The following is a 15,329-nucleotide window of genomic DNA, read 5'->3' as shown; positions in this document are numbered from 1 at the left end:
TCCCGTGCCTGCTCTAAACCCTCTGGCAGCAGCTAAGGCAGAGATCCTGTATTGCTAGCTCAACAACACCAACACTTTAGAACTGTCTGTGTCAAAGAAGATATTGGTTCCAAGAACACATAAATGACTGATTCTTCCCAACCAGAGTACTCAGATGAAGAACAAAGAAAACGGAGCTAAACATTACTTTTAAGTGGAATAAGTCTGCAAAGTTTTAATGAGTGCAATGATTGCTACATGGGTCATAAAGATATGATAGCTGAAAAAAAGTTTTTTAAAAGGAATTAGAAAATGAGATTCATGTATATCACCTAATGGATGACAGCAAGGATACTCAGAGGATCATGCCAATAGACAATATAATTTGAGTGAAAATGATGGGGTCAAAGAAGACCAGATTATCAAATTCTTTAGAATATAGCCAAAGCCACTTTAAGTAGGTCTTAGTTATATCATTCCTTCATTTAATAAATATTAGTTAAATATTAATTAAAATTTTGAGTGTGGGACACTATTAGGCCCTGAGGACAACACCAAGATGATTAATGTATGGAGATTGTGGTCAGGTGGAAGTAACAGAGAAGAAAACAAAAAATTACAATTCAATGTGCTCAGTGGTATACTTATGAAACTTTTGACACATTAACTCTCAGATGCCTATTTTAAGTTAAAATACCTTGGAATTGATAAAGCAATGCAATTTTTGGGAACCAGTGAAATTGAGGGCCTCAAAAATGAGCTAAGAAAAGGAGCAGATCTTGCTTTTATTACAAAAGTAAAAGCACAAAGATGAGTAACTCAGACTATAAAATTATATTCACAAACAATATAATCACAGATGTAGAAAATCCTAAAGAATCTACCAAAAAAAAAAAAGTGCTACTAGAACCATTAAGTCCATTTGGCAAGGTCACAGGATACAAGGTCACTATCAAAATCAATTTTACTTACATAGTAGCCACAGACATTGGAAATTAAAAGTTAAAAATAAATGCAACTTATCATCTCATGAAATAACATAAAACATTTTAGCATAAATTTAACAAAACATATATAAGACCTGAACACATAAAAACATTTCTGAAAAAAATTAAAGACTTAAATAAATGGAGAGATATCCCACATACATGAATTGGAAACTCAATATGTCAGTTCTTTCCAAAATGATCTACAGGTTCAATACAATCCCAATCAAAATACCAACAGGCATATTTGTAGGAATTCACAAGTTTACACTATAATGTATGTGGAAACCTAAAATCCTGGGATATTAAAAGTTTTATTATTATAAAGGAGAGAAAAATTGGAGGACTATTTGATTTTATGACTTGTCAATACAATAATCAGTATCATATGGGTCAGGGAAGGCATGTCCTAGCTAATAACAGACAAACGTGGTAATTGACCGTATCTTTGCTACGCCTCCCATTGGCTAATCAGCAAGATATGCAAATTAACCGCCAACAAAGATGGCGGTTAATTTGCATACATAGGCACAAAGCAGCGGAGTGAAGACTGAAGGCGGCTCCAGCCAGAGCAGCGAAGACTGAAGGTGGCTCTGGCCGGAGCAAAGGCCGGGTCCTGGGTGCCGGAGGAGAACCGGTGCCGGCAGCCAGGGGAAAGGTAGGCCTATCGCACGAATCTTTTTGTGCAACAGGCCTCTAGTGTATATATAATCTAGAAATAGACCCCATGTATATGGCCAAAGATGCCAGGTAAATCAATGAGGAAAGAATAGTTTTTTAATGGTGTTGAAATAATGAACTATCAATATGCAAAAAAATAAACTTTAATCTTCGCCTCACGCTGTATACAAAAACTAATTTGATCATAGACTTAAATGTAAAAGCTAAAATTATAAATATTTTAGAAGAAAATTTTCACAACTTTGAGATAAAAGATGCCATTAATAAAATGAAAAAGTGAGTTACACTCTGGGTTAAATATTTGCACAACACATATCTCACAAAATACTTGTATCTAGAATATATAAATAACTCTTAAAATTCAATAAGAATAAAAACAACCATCTTTGAAAGTGAGAAAAAAGATTTGAACAGACACCAAAAGGAAGATATGAAGATACATGAATGGCACATGAAAAGAAGCTCAATAAAATTAATCATCAGCAAAATGCAAATTAAAATTATCACATAGGCACATGAGTGTAGATAAGGATGTGGAGCTCTTAAAAACCATGCATCATTGGTAGGAATGAAACATTGTAAATTCCTATCAGAAATAATTTGTTAGTTTCTTTAAAAATTAAACACACACTTAATATATGAATCAGCAATTTTTCTGGTAGGTATTGCTCAAGAGAAATAAAAATATATGTCAACAAAAAGATCTGAACCCAAATGTTCATAACAGGGTTATTTGTCATCGCCCTAAACTGTCAACAACCTAAATGTCTACCAACAGGGTAACAGGTAAAACCATTGTGATATATTCATACAATTGAATACTACTTGGCAATAATAAAGGACAACAGACTGATACACACAAGACCATGGATAGATCTCAAAAACATTATGCTGAGTGAAAGAAAAGAGACACAAAAGAGTAAGTTCTCTATTATTCCATTACATGAAATTCTAAGATGGGCAAAACTCATCTATTGTGATAAGAAGCAGATCAGTGTTTACCAGGAGAGGGAATGGGGTGTATTGACTGTAAAGAGGCACACAAGTATGAGTGGTCAAGAGTGGCAAGAAGAAGATGGAGAAAAGGGGCAACAGCCCTTGGAAACCAGGCAACTCCTAGGAAATATTAGGCTGCTTGGAGCTGCCTGGACCAGGACTTGTTATACAATAGATGAAGGATGGATGGTTACTTGAGCTATTCACCAAATTACCAAACACTCCCCAAGCTAAATTTATTTTAGACCGACTTAAAAAAGAAAGATCATGGTGTGGGGGGAGGTAGTAAGATTAGTCTGAACCACAATCACTTCCTTTTCCTGCTTTGAGTCATCTCAGTTCTGTAGCTACTGTTCTCTCCAACTTCCCCCTCTTTCCCACGAACCTTATTGATTCCCATCTGATCTTAAAGATTGGCTTAGCCCACACTAGCTATAGAGAATCTTAGAGGACTTACTACTGGGAGGTCCTCTAGAGAACTTATTTATCCCAATGGGAAAACCGAGAATCTGAGAAGTGACTTGTCCAAGGTCACTTGGCCAGTCACTGGCAGAGACTGGGCTTTTACACCTTGGTAGCCTGGGTAAATTGGAGGGGAGTAGGTTTTGTATAAATGTCTCCACTATTTATTCTATCTTATGCAGATCCAGTAAAGCTAATAAGGGAACATGTAGGGTTACCAATTTTTACAATTGCAAGGGTCTCCAGTCAGCATAATGTATGTGCAGGATTGTGCAACACAATAGTCTACATAAACACCACTTAGGAGGAAGGAAGACTGTCATCTGTTTACATGTTTGTGTTAGGTTTTTAGAAATAAAGTCTGATTAAACCATTATATACTAACAGAAAGGAGAAATAAAATTATTGAGCTGCTAAGAGGTGCTAAGTACTGCTCTAGACATAGATATATGTTAACCCATTGAATTCTGCAGGGTAGCTATTATTATCCCCATCTGATAAACAAATAAGCTGAGATTCAGAGAGGTTATATGTGTAAATTCACATTGCTGGTAATGGCAGAGCTGGGAATCCAAACTCAAGCTCTTTCATAAGATCAAGGCAGGGATTAGGAGTCTTCCTTAAAATGTTCTGCTCCTACTACGCATGAGACAGGCACTGGGAGGAAAAGGTACAAGGGGAGTTTGTATTCTAATCTTAACAGTTCTCAGACACCAGGGCTGAGTGGCCTTTACCCAGAAAAGAAAAGGGGTACTTTTGGGGGGAGGGGACAGGGGGCCTGTTGAGCCTACAGAGGGCATAAAGAAGCTTCCTGCATGACTCTCATCCATTTTTTTTACATCTCTTCGACTGCTGCCAGAATTGCTTGATTTGTTTAAGAATAATATTCATTACAATGACTTAAGATAAATCATTTATGTCTGATTAAACAACAATGCATATAACTCAATATTATCAAAGTATATAAAAATGTGCCAAGATTTTGTAGTGTGGCTATCCCCTGACATTTTTTAAATTTAGGGGGAAAAGAAGTAAAAACACTGCTGTTACAGTTGGGGGAGGGAGTTAAAATGGAGCTCAGAGCTGTATTAGTTTTTGCCACTTTGTGTGTAATTGTCAATTTTTACTTCTTATTTTTGCTCCTGTTATATTGTTCTCTAGAGCCCCGGTGCACGAAATTTGTGCACAGAGGAATGTCTCTCAGTCCAGCCTGCACCCTCTCCAATCCAGGACCCTTTAGGGGATGTCTGAATGCCGGATCCCTGCAGGATTGGGCCTAAACCGGCAGTCAGACATTTCTCTTGCAATCGGGACTGCTGGGTCCTAACCACTTGTTTACCTGCCTGCCTGATTGCCCCCAACCACTTCTGCTTGCCAGGCTGATGCCCCTAATAGCTCCCCTACTGACCTGATCGCCCCTAACTACTCCCCTGCCAGCATGATTGCCCCCTAACTGAGCCTCAGGCCACTGGGTAGCCACCATCGGCGGCTTGCCTAAGCCTTGGGCTGGCCCTGGGCAGCTGGGCAGCTGCCATGGCCAGCTTCCCTGAGCCTCAGGCCAGCCCTGGGCAGCAGCAGCCGCCATCTGTGGCTTGCCTGAACCTCGGGCAGCCACTGTGGCTTTGTCTGGAAGGACGTCTGATGGTCATCTGGAATATGTCCGGTCTAATTAGCATACTACCCTTTTATTAGTATAGATTGTACCTACCCTGCTACTAATATTTGACATTCTGATATTCTCCAAAGCAGACAGCTCTGGTTAGATAACCATGAATAATCCAGGGAAGAGAAGAGGGAATCTCTCCATCCAAATATATAATATATCTGTTTTTTTGTTTTGTTTTGTAAAATATTGGGTCATAATCTTTAGGGCTCCTAAACACCATCACTAAAATAGTTTTACTCAACAGGTTTTACCAGGGCCACATTTTTTCATATCTTCATAGCTTCCAACTTCTATCAAGTAACCAAATACAAACTTTTAATTTAAAAAAATCATTCAGACTAGATGTGCAACCTGATGTCCTATATTTACAATATTTATTCTGAGGTTTTTTTTACCTTGATATTTTACTGACTCCTCCTTGGCCCATCTGAAATCACCCTATACACAATTATATTTATGTGAATAGATAGATAGGTAGATGATAAAGTGTGATAAAACCTCCACAATTGAGCCACTTCCTCTCTGAACCCCTTATAATACTGGTAGATCCACTTGGGGAATCAGCTAGTAGTTAGAAATAAAAGAGAAATAACAGGGTTGGGGGGAGAATAAGAGGAGAGACATGAAATAAAAATACATAATGACACACACATAGGAACACACAGGACAGATTCAAGAAAAAAACACAAGGACTCGTGGACACAAACTACCTTCTCTCTTTTCTTTCTCCCTGAGACTATGAGTTTTCCTTGGGCTCTTCCCACATCCTCTTTCCACTCCCTAGTCCATTTGGCACCTACTTGATATGTTCTGTGCGTCCAGAGCCCTCGATGGTCTTGGCTCCCCATCGTTGCTCCTTCTCAGAGATGTCGTTCTGCAAAAAACAACACTCAGTGATAAGTGATGGCAAGAGATGTGCCACACTGAGAGAGGCCATGCAGCTGACACCCGTGACCTCTATGTCCCTGCATCTGCTGCCTCCTTCAGTCAGATGCTTCTCTGTGTATACACCCTAGCCCCATGTTAAATTAACTGGTGAGCTCTGAAATCCCTTTCCTACTGCATCCCTCATACTTTCTTCTTCAGGTCTCCTATTACTTCTCAATCCCCCCAAATTACAAATGTCCAGTCCAAATCCTGGCTCATAGGCCAAACGAGACCCAGGTTAACCTGCTCCCTTAGCATAGCCTGTCATAACCCATCAATCACAAAGTCAAACTCCTCTTTCCTTCCCACCTGTCTTTTTCCATTCTCAACCTCAGATATTATGCATGCTCCACTCATTACAGCCAACTGCCCTACTAGTCAGTTCTACCGTGGGGTCTATCTCAGCCCCAGACTGTTCTTCTAAGCCCACTGAAACGTTACAGAATGGCCCAAATGTTTCCCCTCTATTTTTCCTTATCCAAGCAAAGCTGTTTCCAAACTCACCACAAAGTCAGGGTCTGTGTCCCAGTCATCACCGTGAGTCTCCACGGAAACAGATACATCATGCCCTACTACAGACTTCCACATCTGAGGGCGACAGAAGATGGCAATAATTAGGGGGGAAATCAAGAGACGGGAAAACAAGAATGCTGAAGTCAATGATATAGCAGCTCAATGTTTCTTGTCATTTTTTGTTAGAAGATAATAGAAGCTGAGGCAACAGGGATGAGTTTTAGAAAAGTACTTCTGTTTTTTGTTTGTTTGTTTTTATTATTATTTGAGATAAACTAACATGGCCTGGGAACACCTGAGTCTGGAGAGAAGTCATTATGGGTATAGGTAACACTAAATAACCTGGGTGTCCAAACTGCTGGGATCATTCATTTGCCAAGAGACCAGCCAGGCAGTGACTTAAAGTGGTAATCAATTGAGGGGTGCTAGAGCATCGCTAGAAGTATTGCATCATTTCACTCAGGTTTCTACATATACTCCTTTTATAGCTATCAAAACATATGCTGGTCCATCTCTTGATAAGTGAACATCTACGCACTCCACTCTACAACCTGTTTAACTCTGTTAAGCAATTTTCCAACCCCCAATGCAAGTGCTGTTCCATCTCTACTCAGACCAGCCACTAAACAGCGGCATGAAGTCAGTAGGGTTGAAATTCCTACACTGGTTAATGCACGGGAAGTATTATTTGTGGGGAATAAGTCACTTTTCTTCCATTTTTAAAAACAATTAATTACATTTCAAAAGAAGATAATTGACTCAAAATTGCATGTAATAAGTTCCTCATTTGAACATTAGATTTTATTAGATTTTCATTAACTACAGAAACGATAAAGAACTATTTAGAGAACACCAGTTTGAAGGGGTGCCAAATTGTTCTTCTGCTGGGAATCCCCTGTGTTTCCACTGGCACTGCCAATTGTGCATGAAGAGGAGCTGCACAGCTGCTCTGGATCTTGGTGGAAAGAGGAAACAGACAATGCTCACCTGCTCTGATGGCTGCTGAGACTTCTTAACCCCGATACCACTTGCTGGCTGGTGACTCCCCTGCCCACCCTTCCCTGCTCAGACTCCTCATCCCACTGGTGTCGCTCCCCATGCTCTTCACTGTTTCTTAAAGGAGTCCCTCTTACAACACTCCTAGGACTCTGCAGTGCCTTTTCCCAGGCTCTCAGACTCTGGTTTTCCTTTCCCCTTGAAAACTCCTGATCTTTGAAAAATGCCTCGGCAACCAGCCCAAGGAAAGTTTGTGGCAGATTGGTTAGAGATGCAAAGAAGACACTGGAGAAGTATTGACTAAGTCAGCACACTGTGGGATGAGTCATTACTGAGACCAGATCCACCTCCCCCTGTGGGGCAACAGTTATGGATGGGGGTGGGGCAGAGACACAAGACCTAGGTCCTGGCTCCCGGGCTGCTCTGCAACAAAAGAACTTCACACAAAAAAACTGGAAAGGAGACATTTCTGCAATATTTGTGAGCAATAAGGAAGCAATGAAAACCGATGGTCCTTTTCTTTCCTGCTCTTCCTCTGCGGCCTCAGCCTGACGCTCCCCTAATCTCCCTTCCTCATGTATCTTTAAAATAAAGGAAAGTTTCTGCTACAGAGACAATTGAATATTTTTGAGCTACTGCCAGAAATAGGGAAGCCAAGATGTACTATCTAGAGGTGGGAAACCGGAGAGTAACTTGGTGAGACATGGTGCTCAGAACTTCAGGTTCCATCTAGGGCCTCATTATAGGCTGCCTTTTAGCATCAGTAAAAGGCAAGGAGTCAGAGGATCACCCAGCTCTGTCACTAAGCCCCTGTGGGAACGTGGGCAAGGGAATCAACATAGACAGAGTATGTACTCATTCACCAGGTACCAGGGTAGGCAATTTACAAATATTAACTTCAACAATTTAGTAAATCATTGAATGTCTCAGATACTCAGTTTTTCCTCATGAAAAAATAAACAAAGAGGTTAACCTAGCTAATCTATAAAGTCCCCTCCATCTCTGGCATTCTGAGATTCTGTGATCATGCAGTCACAGAAACTAGCCCTAGTCGCACCATCATGCCATTTGCCTCCATCAGCACTTGGTTCTCAGCACTGGTGTACGTGAGCATCTACTTCCTGATCCGTTACAATGTCCTTTATGTGGATTGTGGCTCCCTGATAAATCATACGCTGTCTGAGAGCAGAGACTGTCTTCACCTCCTGTGGTCCTCCTCCCATTCAGTGCCTCAGAGCAACCGGGGGTCTTGGAATGATGATTTTGCATCATATTCCCTGGTTTCCAGGACCCCACTTCTGTTTCTTTCCCCAGATGCTCATTATCCACAACCACTCCCACCCAGGCCTTCTGGCCATAAAAGGTGAAAAGCATATTAGCAGTGACTTTCTCTCTCTCAGAAGGACCAAGAGCCAGGTAGGTTCCTCTTACCTCAGCCCTTGCCCTGTGCTCCCTCACTTTCCCACGGCTCAGAGTACCCACCTTCAACAGTGTGAGCGCTGCTCGCGGCTCCCAGCTCCTCAGGGCCACACTTGGCTCCCTCTCTGGCTGTTGCCACTTCTGAGCAAGAAAATGAGCTGCTGCTTCAGTTCCGTGTTCAGGTTTTCTGTCATTTCCTGCCACCCTGTCCTCGCAGCTACTTCCTGAAGTTTGAGTCACTTACTTCTGCTTAGGCACTTAGACAAAAAAGGACTAAATGTTTCTATGCCTAGTCTTTTGCAAGGTCTTGGGGAAGTTAAAAAAAAAAAAGAAAAAAAAAAGCTCTTACTCTTGAGTTTATATCCAGTCAGATCAGGGAAGCAAAACATTCTACCAGAAAACACTTAACACTGTAGAACAGCATTTGTGTTTTAAATAGGTGCATGTGTTCTGGTAAAGGAATGTAAACTGTTTTGTATTGGCTGAAGTAATCAAGAAAGGCTTAATGGGAAAAAGGATCGTGCAAGGTAAGGTTTAAACAGAAACTCAACTTTACATTACCCACAGTACATTAGCCACAAAACTGGGTTTGCATGTAGGAGGTGTTCAAATAAATACTGATAAACTGAATAATGGAAGGAAATAAGTCACAGGGGAAAGTTAATAAATACATAGAGAAAAATTCAGATTGTTTAGGGTACAGTGAGGAGTCTGAGCTAACCGGTAGGGAGATTTGGTTCCACACAGTAGGAAGAAGTCTGAAAGAAGTAGGTGGTACCAGATGATGGGAGATCTGTGGCATTCTGTACTACTGTTCATCAAGATTGGCTGCCCCTCCCTTTTTTAAAAAATATTTTGATTAATTTCAGAGAGGAAGGGAGAGGGACAGAGAGATAGAAACCTCAATGAGGAGAAAGAGGGTCATTTATTGATTGCTTCCTGCACGTCCCACACTGGGGATCAAGCCTGCAACCCAGGCATATGCTCCGACCGGGAATTGAACCGTGACCTCCTGGTTCATAGGTCAACGCTCAACCTCTGAGCCATGCTGGCTGGGCCCTCCCTTCCTTCTTGAAATCAGGCATGCTAAGGTGACTTGTTTTGGCCAGTGAAATGTAATGAAATACATCACTTTCTGGTGGAGACTGTAAGACCAGGGTAAGCTTTGCCGTCCTTTTGCCCAGTGCCCAGCACCTGCAAATTCTCCACAGTGGGTCCATTCTCAGTAGGGGAGTGACAGGGTCCCCACCTGAGAATGACAACACTTAATCTATTGTGTGAGGGGTTTGGAGTCTTTGACTAGAAAAATAATCCTTTGTTATTTAGCTACTGAAAATTACAGGGTATTTGTCATTGTATCTGACCTAGCCTCTCTTAATCTTTTCTTTTAAATATGTATTTTTTATTATTATTGATTTTAGAGAGAGGGAAAGATAGAAACATCAATGAAAGAGAAACATTGATTGGCAGCATCCGCATGCCCCCTTTGGGGATCAAGCCCACAACCTGGGTATCCTGGGAACATGCCCTGAACGGGAATGGAACTATAACCTCCTGGTTCATGGGACAACGATGCTTAACCAACTGAGCACACTGGCCAGGCAAGCCTCTCTTAATCTTGATTGAGGTGGAGTTGTGACCTGATTTGCTCAGTCATGAGCTCTCCACTGGCTTCAAGCAGAGACTGGATGAAACTAGTCTAAGATACAGAGGAGAGAATTTCTGTATTAGGAATGAGTTAAGACTTCAGTCATTTCCAAATCTAAGGATTCTATGCCTGGGGAGAGTTTTATTTATTGAACTCTCTTACTTCATGACCTATTTATTGTGGCAGCACTGAAATTATTTTAAGGAAGAGTAAAGTTGTAGATATTCCGAATCATAGTTCAGTGTTGAAAATGGGAATGATCCAACTAGATGCTGTGATACATCACCCAAGTACTTTTTTGGAGAAACTATAAAATTTAACTAGAGATGACACCAAGAATTCTCATCTCTACTTAGCAAATGTCCCCCAAGTCCACTCCCAATGAGAGGCAGTTTGTTGCACACAGAAACAGCATGGGCTTTGAAGACAGATGGACTTGATTCAATGTTTATACCTTAAGAAAGTGTTAGCTTTTCTCAAGCAGAGGCATCCCCTAGGACAGCGGTTCTCAACCTGTGGGTCGCAACCCCTTTGGGGGTCGAAAGACCCTCTCATAGGGGTTGCCCAAGACCACTGGAAAACACATATATAATTACATATTGTTTTTGTGATTAATCACTATGCTTTAATTATGTTCAATTTGTAACAATGAAATTGGGGGTCACCACAACATGAGGAACTGTATTAAAGGGTCGCAGCATTAGGAAGGTTGAGAACCACTGCCCTAGGAGCTTCATGTTTTCTGTACGCACCAGGTAAGAGTTCTCCAAGGCCCAGGTGTAAACCTGCATGAATCTCATGCCTTAAGGCCCAGCTTGTTGGGTTCAGTATTTGGATGAAATTTCCTCACTCTACTTCATTACCCTGGCTGCAGTCTAGTGGTTAAGCTGGAAGGACACATGTAGCCGTTACTGAAGCTAGTCAGAAGGAAACCTGAAATATGTAGAGCTTTCTACCCCTGTATCCATTTCTGGCTACCCCCTCCTACATCTCTTCCCCTTAACATGCAAACACATGTACACACACCACCACCAGTTTTTCATTCTGAAAATAATTTTATTATTTTACATTTATTCAGGGAAGTTCCTGGTTGGGGTGACCAAGATATGGTCACTACAGAACAGATTAGAACAGATCAGTCAGTTCACCAGTTTTTTCTATTCTTTGGGTGGTGAGAGCAAGTCAGGAAGACATTATGTGTACAATGAGAAAATAATCAACAGGTAGGTGTTGAGGGGCTGGGGAGGAGGCACAAATGAAATTTGATCCTGCTGTCATTCTCAGGCCTAGATTTAAATATTTGGTCTTCTCCATATTCTCCCTCCATTTTCCTTAGCTCTGTTACAACAGAGGGCAGATGAATATGAAGTTGAAAAAGTGGAATAACTGTTACCAACAGCAAAGTAGGAGTGGTCCCCAGAGCAGCCAGATCTCCCTGGTTGAGAGCCTGTGCCTCACCTAGGACTGGCTCCTAGTGTACTGCCGTAGGGCCCACATTCGAGGCATATCCAGGTAACACAAAATGAGAAGCATCTGAATCCCGCTGTCTATAATCAGTTCTTCCTGCCTTTCAGTGAAAGGCACGGGCCACTCAGCACCCTGGTACACATGTGATAGAGGGCATCAGCAATGGGATCCTATCCTTACAGTTCAGGACCACAAGTCTTACTCCAATGCTGTCTGAACAGCCAGGGAAGATTTCCTTCCCTGTGATCCAACAGCTAAAACCCATCAGCTCCCACCAGGAGACCTGACCTAGTCAGATATCCCTGGGATAATATTCCCCAGAACTTTGTTATGGGGGATCCGCCTTCCCCCTGAAGCAGGAGAAATGAATGATACTGGACTTCAGATTATTAGGTTTATTGGAGCCACCCCCCTGGTTGGAAAACATTCCTCCACATCTTTCACAAGAGATCAAGGCCTGACAGAATCTGAAAAAATGTTAAGCCCAGCAACCAAATGTGGGGCCTCCTCAGACTATGCAAAAATGTTCTGGCCATGGGCAGTAGAAAAAGGCAGATTTGATGGTTCTTGCAGCTCTGACCTGTGCTCCATCCACTTCAGTTTTTGCAGGCACTTTCTGTGGAGACTTGGAGAGAGGACCTGTAAGTGGGAAGATGACTATTCCACTGGAATTGATGGTTTTGATGTTAGAGGTGAGGGAATTCCAAATTCCAAGAGTAGTGTTCCAAAAGGTGAGAACTAAGTTTATAAATGGCCCGTGAAACATAAAATGAGCAGGACATGAACCATCAAAAAGTAGATGGCAGCCAGCAGAGGCACTCGGGTCCGGGAATGAAAGAGCGAACGTAGGACCCGCTTCCATCCAGCACCACTCCGTGACTGAAAGAAAAATTGGAAAGTCAGAGAGTTTTACCCTGTAGAGATAATGTCCCATTTCCTTCCCCAACCCCTGCAAAAAAAGAGATATTCTGAGAGAAAGTCTCCTGAAGGTCAACAAATAGGCAAATTCCACCAGATTCCTCCAACCTTCCCTATCGTTCCAGTCTTAGCCCCATCAGCTGTTCAGTGTCCGGAACTGCACATTCCTTCTCCTTGATGCCCTGCCTCAGCACAGCAGCCCTGCAGTACAGGACAGTACTCTCTCTTTATCCTTCTTCCCTTCTTACCCTTCGACAGCTGTTGCCCGGGAGGTCTATTAACACTGCCTGCTCCTGCGTGCCACAGGAGCCGATGATAGGAGTCCGGGCAGAGTCCCATTCACTGTGCTCCAGCCTGTGTTGGGAAAAAAAGAAGCATGGCATTGGTTCATACCAAGTGAGGTGATCAGAAGTCGTCTCAGTCATCTTGCCACGTGAGGTAGCACAAGGGACTGGCAGCAAAGGCTGCTCTCACACCCTGTCCCCATGCAAGGATGTCCAGGCAGACAGTAAAGGTGATTAAAAACTACCAGGAACTGACTGCCTACTGCCTATCAGATGCTGGACTGGGTGCTTTATATCCCAGGTTTAATCTTCAGGTTTTGAGGCTGGTGTTACTTCCTTCAAAGTAAGGCTTGAAGGGCTAAAATTACTTGCCCATGGTGGCACAGCCAGTGAGAGGTAGAGCAGAATTCAAAACACACACCTATCTCTAAACAACTGTTACAGAATTTACCAGGCAACCGAAAAATACGCAGGAGTACCAGAGGCACAGGAAAACCCCATTTATTTCTAGATGTTTCACAGGTATCGGTACAGGACTCGGGGGAGACTGTTTCTTTCCAAATCCTGAGCAAGCCAATATGGAAGCTTTCCCTTTATACCCTTTGGTTTCTTTATCCCCAAAATATGGGATGAGACTTCCAGATCTTTTGCGGGCTTTGCAAAAAGCCCCGTGTATTGGGGTGGGGGCTGTGAGGCCACATCTAAAGGCCTGGCCTGGCTCCAGTGCCGATAACTCCGTCTGGAGGTTGTGTATTGCTCATGGTTTATGGCCTCTCTAAAATGGGAGTACTACTTAGGTAAACAGGTCTTGCAGGACCAGATAATTAAAGAAGGAGCAGTGATTAGACTATAGGCTAACAAGAATGGGCATTAGATTACTGGCACAGATTCAGATTGCTAGCCCCCCAAAAATGTCTCATTTTCCCCATCGTAACATGCTCTTTTTTCCCCACTATATCACACTTGACTCAGAGAAACTCACTAATTTTTTCTCATTTATTAAAGGCCAATAAGCAAAAGTGGCCAAGAATTGAACTGAACTGGCAGCCTTTATTGCTTTCTGTTTTCTTTTTCTTTTTTTTCTGATTTGCTTATTTATTTAATACTGGAATTTCTCTATGTAATAAAGCTGCCTTTACACCCACTCAATGGTTTCTTCACAAAAACAAGAGTTGTCTCAAAGGGGCTGCAGGTGACAGCACATCTGATCAAACATTTGCCCATAGGGATACATGCTTTAATTGTGGTGGGGAGAATGGAATGCTTTACTCTTGATTTTCCTCCATATGAAGGGTTATCCAGTAGCCTACTACTCCTGGACTCACTTTGCAGGCCACACACTTTCCTCCTTGAGACAAGGAATACTTTAAAATCTGATTTTTTGAGTCTGCGAAGAAAAACTGGAAAGCACAGCCTTGCTCCATCCTGCCTTGTTCCTCTTGAGAGCCAGGCTGAGTGTCTGTTCTCCCATGTGATAAACTTTTCCGGGGCAGTTTTAATCTGTAATAGCATGGTCAATGGTACTATACAGTCAGTCTGTCTGTCTACTTCTAAAGGCAAGGCTGAGGAAGGATGAGATGTAGGTACTGGTGAGCCAAAGAGTACTTGCTGCTTTTATTATTTTTAAAAATATATTTTTTATTGATTTCAGAGAGGAAGAAAGAGTGAGAGAGAGAGATAGAAACATCAATGATGAGAGAAAATCATTGATTGGCTGCCTCCTGCAAGCCCCCCACTGGGGATCAAGCCCGCAACCCAGGTGTGTGCCCTTGATTGGAATAAAACCCGGGACCCTTCAGTCCACAGCCCGGCACTCTATCCACTGAGCCAAACCGGCTATGGCAGTACTGGCTGCTTTTAAATTGCAAGTCCATTGAGTTCCGCACGAATAGAAGTTTTAAGATTAATGAGAAGTTTTAATATTAATCTGACAGTACCAGGCCTAGGTAGAAGTACTTACTTGATTGGCTACTTCGATTTCCATTCTACATCAGGGCCAAAGAGGAAATTGTGGAGGGGCTAAGCTTGGGTTAGTGTGGCTTGTCCACAGACTTGAGAGTCGCCCTGAACAATGCACTTTTCAAGTTGGCTTGGGACCAGTTAATTACACATGAGGAAGAGATTTCCCCCAAAGGGCTGAGTTTCACAGATCTAAGCAAGTCCATAACAAGTGGCAGAGAAACAGCCATGGGTACACAGGCCTGAAAATGCCCTGCAGACAGTATGGCTGTGTGGTATCCCTCAAGAGCCCACCCTCAAGGTTGCACACCAAGGCCCAAATGAGTGATGAAAATTAAGAAGCTGTGAATATGCTGGATGGGAAAGAAAGGTATCTCAAATAAGACCTGCTCACTGGGGCTGCAGCCTCTGCCACCTAAACTTTGCAA

The 15,329-nt window shown here is 42.3% G+C and overlaps 2 protein-coding genes across 5 annotated transcripts in view; both read right to left on the bottom strand.

Annotated features, from left to right (window-relative positions):
* HCLS1 (hematopoietic cell-specific Lyn substrate 1) overlaps positions 1–8,839 on the bottom strand; it is a 33,988-nt gene extending 25,149 nt beyond the window's left edge. Inside the window, exons 1-3 of one of the 2 annotated variants that reach the window (XM_059687713.1) lie at positions 8,689–8,839; positions 6,202–6,285; positions 5,571–5,644 (exon numbers count right to left, since the gene is read on the bottom strand). In XM_059687713.1, coding sequence (XP_059543696.1) covers positions 5,571–5,644; positions 6,202–6,285 — 158 coding nt within the window. In that variant the 5' untranslated portion in view covers positions 8,689–8,839. Of the gene's footprint in view, positions 1–5,570; positions 5,645–6,201; positions 6,286–7,197; positions 7,326–8,688 lie in introns of those variants that run through there. The other variant, XM_059687714.1, reaches the window with a different exon arrangement.
* A 2,469-nt stretch (positions 8,840–11,308) lies between these two features.
* The window catches only part of GOLGB1 (golgin B1), a 90,726-nt gene continuing 86,705 nt past the window's right edge, over positions 11,309–15,329 (bottom strand). For all 3 annotated transcript variants that reach the window (XM_059687707.1, XM_059687708.1, XM_059687709.1), the window contains 2 exons: positions 12,907–13,012; positions 11,309–12,619 (listed from right to left, as the gene is read on the bottom strand). In XM_059687707.1, the coding sequence (XP_059543690.1) occupies positions 12,485–12,619; positions 12,907–13,012 (241 nt within the window). In that variant the 3' untranslated portion in view covers positions 11,309–12,484. The remainder of the gene's footprint in view (positions 12,620–12,906; positions 13,013–15,329) is intronic.

This window comes from Myotis daubentonii, chromosome 3 (assembly GCF_963259705.1).
Source record: "Myotis daubentonii chromosome 3, mMyoDau2.1, whole genome shotgun sequence".
Taxonomy (NCBI): domain Eukaryota; kingdom Metazoa; phylum Chordata; class Mammalia; order Chiroptera; family Vespertilionidae; genus Myotis; species Myotis daubentonii.
This window is presented reverse-complemented; position numbering and strand designations above follow the sequence as displayed.